The sequence below is a fragment of the Phoxinus phoxinus genome (genome assembly GCF_949152265.1).
Source record: "Phoxinus phoxinus genome assembly, chromosome: 13".
Taxonomy (NCBI): Eukaryota; Metazoa; Chordata; class Actinopteri; order Cypriniformes; family Leuciscidae; genus Phoxinus; species Phoxinus phoxinus.
The window spans coordinates 35169217-35176716 of NC_136888.1; the positions used below are offsets into that span (position 1 = coordinate 35169217).

Below are 7500 nucleotides of genomic sequence, written 5' to 3' on the forward strand. Positions count from 1 at the left end.
ATCGTTACTTTTGAATGTTCTCTGATCGTTACTTTAGAATGTTCTCTGATCGTTACTTTTGAATGTTCTCTGATCGTTACTTTTGAATGTTCTCTGATCGTTACTTTTGAATGTTCTCTGATCGTTACTTTAGAATGTTCTCTGATCGTTACTTTAGAATGTTCTCTGATCGTTACTTTTGAATGTTCTCTGATCGTTACTTTTGAATGTTCTCTGATCGTTACTTTAGAATGTTCTCTGATCGTTACTTTTGAATGTTCTCTGATCGTTACTTTAGAATGTTCTCTGATCGTTACTTTAGAATGTTCTCTGATCGTTACTTTTGAATGTTCTCTGAACGTTACTTTTGAATGTTCTCTGAACGTTACTTTAGAATGTTCTCTGAACGTTACTTTAGAATGTTCTCTGAACGTTACTTTAGAATGTTCTCTGATTGTTACTTTTGAATGTTCTCTGATCGTTACTTTTGAATGTTCTCTGAACGTTACTTTAGAATGTTCTCTGAACGTTACTTTTGAATGTTCTCTGAACGTTACTTTAGAATGTTCTCTGAACGTTACTTTAGAATGTTCTCTGATCGTTACTTTTGAATGTTCTCTGATTGTTACTTTTGAATGTTCTCTGATTGTTACTTTTGAATGTTCTCTGAACGTTACTTTAGAATGTTCTCTGAACGTTACTTTAGAATGTTCTCTGAACGTTACTTTAGAATGTTCTCTGATCGTTACTTTTGAATGTTCTCTGAACCTTACTTTAGAATGTTCTCTGAACCTTACTTTAGAATGTTCTCTGAACCTTACTTTAGAATGTTCTCTGAACGTTACTTTAGAATGTTCTCTGAACATTCTGAAACAATTAACAAACATTTGAACAACTTTGAAAAAAAGATGAACATCCAACTGAACTTTTCAGAAAGAAAAACGATGTATAAATGTTTTGAGAACATTATTAAAGAACAGATAACTCGATAACGTTACTGGAAGAATGTTTGTTCATAACTTCTTGTTCTGAGAACGTTCTCTGTTAGCTGGAAGTCTTTTCTTTATTCTGTGTGTGCATGTTCTGCGTCTTATTTATTTCATTTCGCTTTGTTTTGTTTCGGGTTACAAAAAAACTCTCAAATCTAAACAAGGAAAAATAATCAATATGCTTTGTTTGTCCTTTTCCCCCCTCTATGAAAAGTTCCAGATATTTTCCGTCGTGCAGCATCTGGCAGTCGAACGCTGGCACATAAATCAGCGCACACAGTTCACAGTGTTCCTGTCGGGAGTCTGACACGCTCAAATACACATGATAAGACCACGATAACACGACGCTCCTCCAGAACCATCCTTCACGACGCGCGCGGCTCAGAAACACACCTGCTGCTCACAGACCAAACAATCCCACAATGCATTAGCAACTAGAAATCTGAGTCATTCAAGAGTTCGGGTTCATCAAGGACGCATTCAATCGATCAAAAGTTGTTCTTCTAGAACCTTCTATTCATCAAAGAATCCTGAAAAGTAAATGTATCAGTTTTCACGAAAATATGAAACCGTTTTCTACACTGATAATAATCATAAATGTGTCTTGAGCATCAGATCATCATATTACACTGATTTCTGGAGGATCATGTGACACTGAAGACTGGAGTAATGATGATAAATTCAGCTTTGATCACAGGAATAAATTACACTTTACTATATATTCACATAGAGAACTGATGATTTACAGTATAATAATAATTCATAATATTTACTGTATTTGTCATCAAATAAATGTAGAAGAGACTTATTTAAAAAATCATACTGAATGGTAGTGTGCATTTCATTCAATACTGAAAAATATCAATAAAACAATACATTAAAAACGGACTTAATATTCTGTATTTTACAGAACCGTGGCTCTATTAAAATCAATAGTGTGAGATTATCTTGTGGGCTATATTTCTGAAAATGTAGAGCACTCTAAATCACGAGGTCACGATGCCGTCTTGAGCCCTATTCGGACGGTAATGGTTTCTTATGTGGACGTCCGTAAAAATACATAAAGCAATTTTTGTGCAAATTTACACCTCAGTGATAAAACTCATGCATTTATTGATTAATTATTCAGATTTATTGACGGTTTATTCACATGATCGTCGGCTGTAAATGAAAATGTCACATACTTGGAATAATAAGAATAAATTCATATTTAATTCACTACTAGGAAAATAGCCTAATGTCCCATTTATTATTTGATTATTCAAAATTATATACACTTTTTTTTTATAAAAAAATATACGCACTATAGTTAAAATAATTGTCTGTATTTTATTTTATCATTTAATTTTTTTTTAAATTAGCGGAAATAAGTTGATATAGCCTCTTATTTACATGAGGTAAACACAAAGCTGCTTGGTTTATTTTTTTTATGATTTATTTGCTGTCATAATATCGGCCCATTTCAAATGTTTACATGCTTTTCTTCTTTCTCTTTTGAGCGTTGATGAAATATTGTTCTTGTAAATACTTTCCAGCATTTTAATGATACAAGTGTAGGCTAGATCTTTAAAATGCGTATGAATGAGTTGTGTAGCACCACAGTAATAGAAATACGGTGCTGGGCAGTGGTCAAAAAAGGATTTAAACAGTGATTTTTGTATTGATCTCTTCTTGTAAAACTCAGAGATGTGGATTTGGACGGCAATAAAATCACAGACTAACCCCTGCCAGATCTTAATAAAAGTCCACATTGTTATTGCTGATGGAATATAACACGGATAACATTACATAAATATATTTTTTTATCAGGTTAAACTTTGATTAGTCACTCAAACCTTTCAAATCGCACATATCCGCCATGTTTTGTAGTTTTTTAACACTTTTTACTCATGTTTGTAGTTCCTCCTCCAAAGCGCAGTGGATTGTGGGTAATATTAGCCGTTATAGTGAGCACGGATCCACACTTGGGAATAGCAGAGCATCCGAGACTCCTGGCACGCTCTCTTCAACATGCTACGCTTTGGGACACACTTATTCTGATCTCACACACGGTTTCTGATGGAGTGTGTGTCCTGGGGTGTCTCATACCTGTCCTGTGCCGCCCGCAGCCGATCGTCCTCACTCGCGTACTCGGACTGTGCTGTGGACGAAACACAACATACTGAGAAAATGATCATCATAGAAACTCATTTCCAACACTGAAGAAAAACATGAAAACAGCGACTTTTCATCTCAACTTGGAGTCATTTATGACTTTTCCCTCAGAATCGTGAGATATAAACTGACAATTGTGAGAAAATTGTGACTTTTGAGGTTGATTACAAATCCAAACGTTGCTCATCCAAGGCTGTAAGTTCTGCACCGACTGAAGTAAACCGCACACTGAACCAGTGACACTTATAAGACCCCATTAGAGTTAAGTTTGTCACAGCATCTATTAATCTGTGTTTACATTAGTTAAAATACAACGGCTCAGCCTCCAGTGTCAGATCATGCTAGCAGAGGTCCTTTAAATAACATGGTAGCACTTTATAATTAGCTCTCATCTGTTTACATTCATTAATGCATCAAATAACATGAACTCAAATATTTTTGCAGCATTTATTAATCTTTGTTACTTGATATAAATCCTCATATTGATGATAGTTCACAGTGCATTGACTAATATTATCAGAGACAACTTTTGATCCTGTAAATGTTGAGATTAACATTAAATAACATTAAGATTAATAAATGCCTTATTTATTTTCAATGATTATTTTCATTGTTCAGTGTTAGTTGATGTTAAGTACTGAACAGTACTGTAAAGTGTTAGCACACGTCACTAGTCTCAGTGTGTGTGTGCGTGTGAGAGTGCGTGTGTTTGAGAGAAAGTGTGTGCGTGTGTTTGAGGGAGAGTGTGTGTTTGCGTGCGAGTGAGAGTGTGTGAGTGAATGTGTGTGTGTGTGAGTGAGTGAGTGTGTGAGAGAGAGTGTTTGTGAGAGAGAGAGAGAGTGTCTGTGTGTGTGAGTGCGAGAGAGAGCGTGAGTGTGTGCGCGTGAGTGTGTGTGTGTGTTTGAGAGAGAGTGTGTGTTTGCGTGCGAGTGAGAGTGTGTGTGTGTTTGCGTGCGAGTGAGAGTGTGTGTGTGTTTGCATGCGAGTGAGAGTGTGTGTGTGAGTGAGTGAGTGAATGTGTGTGTGAGTGAGTGTGTGTGTATGTGTGTGTGTGTGAGAGAGAGTGTCTGTGTGTGTGAGTGCGAGAGAGAGCGTGAGTGTGTGTGTGTGTGCGCGTGAGTGTGTGTGAGTGAGAGTGTGTGTGTGTGAGTGTGTGTGTGTGTGTGTGAGAGAGAGAGAGAGAGAGAGAGAGTGTGTGAGTGCGTGTGTGTGCGAGAGAGAGTGTGTGAGTGTGTGTGTGTGTGCGTGCGTGCGTGTGTGTGCGAGAGAGAGTGTGTGAGTGCGTGTGTGCATGAGTGCGTGTGTGTGCGAGAGAGAGAGTGTGTGTGTGCATGGGTGCGTGTGTGTGTGCGAGAGAGAGTGTGTGTGTGTGCATGCGAATGTGAGTGTGTTTGTGCGAGAGAGAGTGTATAAGGGTGTGTGTGTGCATGCGTGTGTGTGTGTGAATGTGTGTGTGTTGCACTAGTGGCTCCCGTGGAGCTGCTCCATGTAAAAGTGTCTAAATGTAAGGCAGATGTGCAGCGGCCGGGCCGAGGTGCAAGAATGTATCTCAGGCCAGAGCGCGCCTATGATCTCAGATTTATTGCATTTTCCAGATTCATCCCCTTTTTTTAACTATGATGGGGGACCTTTCCCACTCCCTGATTTAAGAGCGGGAAGTCTCCGAAACATTGTTCAAAGGCGAGTTTGGGGGTCTTTTGGTGGGGGAGAGTGTGAACAGCGCTTTCTGTTTTCCCCAGCGCGCGAGAGTGTGTGTGTGTGTGTGTGTGTGGCTGATTGTCTCAGGCTAATGAAGACGGGGTGAGCCGTGACCAATGGCGTTGGTCTCAGCAGGGGTGGACTGGCGCCTGTGGTCTCCCTTCGCTGTGTGTGTGTGTGTGTGTGTGTGCGCACCGCGGAGAGGGATGTGTGAATTTTCTCCTCAGCTCCGTCTGTAAACATGAAACCAGTAGTGGCTAACTAGAAAGTTATGGGACCTGCACGCTGAGAAGGACAATAAATCGAGGCTTTAAAAGCCACTCGCGGCTGCGCTCTCCATAAAGAGCCTCAGATTCAGGGTTCATTATGAAGTAACACGGATCCCTCGCTTTAACACACACGTGTGATGAAATCAGACGGACACATCAATCGACTGCGGTTTCTCACCGAGGGAATCTCTGCGGTCACGAACACGCGGAAGAATTAACGTGCTCGTAAAGCTTTAGAAGAACAACTCACTCGACATCAGATCAAATCAAACTCCAGAAACAATATAAAGAGAGAAGGTAATAGATCTGTCTTTGAATCTCACAAAACCTGTCAAGAACATGTCCATATATCACCCCTAAATACAAAGTGTACACACACACACACACACACGCACACAAACGCACACGCGCACACACACACACGCACACACGCACACACACGCACACAAAAAGGTAAATACAATTATGGTTATTAAAGAATCGTGGCTCTATTGGAATCAATAGTGGGAGGTGATTTGGTCTGATTAAAGATGTTTTTTTTTATTAAAAATATGCTTAATTTTACTAATAAGCACTAATACTTATAAAAACATACTTTTTTCTTCCGATTTTGGAGTGAAATATTTGCTGGAGACGTTTTCATGAGGATCACCCACAGCGATAATGAATGGATGGATGATAAATGTGAGATAGAGGGAGGGATGGAGGGAGAGATGGATGGAGGGACGGATGGATGTAAGGAGGGAGAGATGGAGGGAGAGATGGAGGGATGGAGGGAGGGATGGATGGATGGAGGGACGGATGGATGTAAGGAGGGAGAGATGGAGGGAGAGATGGAGGGATGGAGGGAGGGATGGATGGATGGAGGGACGGATGGATGTATGGAGGGAGAGATGGAGGGATGGAGGGAGGGATGGATGGAGGGAGAGATGGATGGAGGGACGGATGGATGGATGGAGGGAGAGATGGATGGAGGGACGGATGGATGTATGGAGGGAGAGATGGAGGGATGGAGGGAGGGATGGATGGAGGGAGAGATGGATGGAGGGACGGACGGATGGATGGAGGGAGAGATGGATGGATGGATGGATGGATGGAGGTAGAGATGGATGGAGGAATGGATGGAGGGAGAGATGGATGGATGGATGGATGGATGGAGGGAGATGGATGGAGGTAGAGATGGATGGAGGAATGGATGGAGGGAGAGATGGATGGATGGATGGATGGATGGAGGGAGAGATGGATGGAGGGACGGATGGATGGATGGAGGGAGAGATGGATGGAGGGACGGATGGATGTATGGAGGGAGAGATGGAGGGATGGAGGGAGGGATGGATGGAGGGAGGGATGGAGGGAGAGAGGGATGGATGGAGGGAGAGATGGATGGAGGAATGGATGGAGGGAGAGATGGATGGATGGATGGAGGGAGATGGATGGAGGTAGAGATGGATGGAGGAATGGATGGAGGGAGAGATGGATGGATGGATGGATGGATGGAGGGAGATGGATGGAGGTAGAGATGGATGGAGGAATGGATGGAGGGAGAGATGGATGGATGGATGGATGGAGGGAGATGGATGGAGGTAGAGATGGATGGAGGAATGGATGGAGGGAGATGGATGGAGGTAGAGATGGATGGAGGAATGGATGGAGGGAGAGATGGATGGATGGATGGATGGAGGGAGATGGATGGAGGTAGAGATGGATGGAGGAATGGATGGAGGGAGAGATGGATGGATGGATGGATGGAGGGAGATGGATGGAGGTAGAGATGGATGGAGGAATGGATGGAGGGAGAGATGGATGGATGGAGAGATGGATGGAGGAATGGATGGGTGGAGGGAGAGAGGGATGGAGAGATGGATGGAGGGAAAGATGGATGATAGATGAGAGATAGAGGGGTGGATGAGCGATAAAGGGATGGATGGAGGGATAGATGGAGGGAGAGATGAAGGGAGAGATGGAGGGATAGAGAGATGGATGGAGGGATAGATGGAGGGAGAGATGAAGGGAGAGATGGAGGGATAGAGAGATGGATGAAGTGAGAGATGGAGAGATGGATGGAGGGATAGATGGAGGGAGAGATGAAGGGAGAGATGGAGGGATAGAGAGATGGATGAAGTGAGAGATGGAGAGATGGATGGAGGGATAGATGGAGGGAGAGATGAAGGGAGAGATGGATGAAGTGAGAGATGGAGAGATGGATGGAGGGATAGATGGAGGGAGAGATGAAGGGAGAGATGGAGGGATAGAGAGATGGATGAAGTGAGAGATGGAGAGATGGAGGGATAGAGAGATGGATGGAGGGAGAGATGAAGGGAGAGATGGAGGGATAGAGAGATGGAGGGATAGAGAGATGGATGGAGGGAGAGATGAAGTGAGAAATGAAGGGAGAGATGGACAGATGGAGG

General features: G+C 42.5%; 1 protein-coding gene across 2 annotated transcripts in view; it reads right to left on the minus strand.

Annotated features, from left to right (window-relative positions):
* The window catches only part of LOC307009569 (formin), a 97129-nt gene that overhangs the window by 10657 nt on the left and 78972 nt on the right, over positions 1-7500 (minus strand). For both annotated transcript variants that reach the window (XM_079633406.1, XM_079633407.1), the window contains one exon: positions 3057-3108. In XM_079633406.1, coding sequence (XP_079489532.1) covers positions 3057-3108 — 52 coding nt within the window. The remainder of the gene's footprint in view (positions 1-3056; positions 3109-7500) is intronic.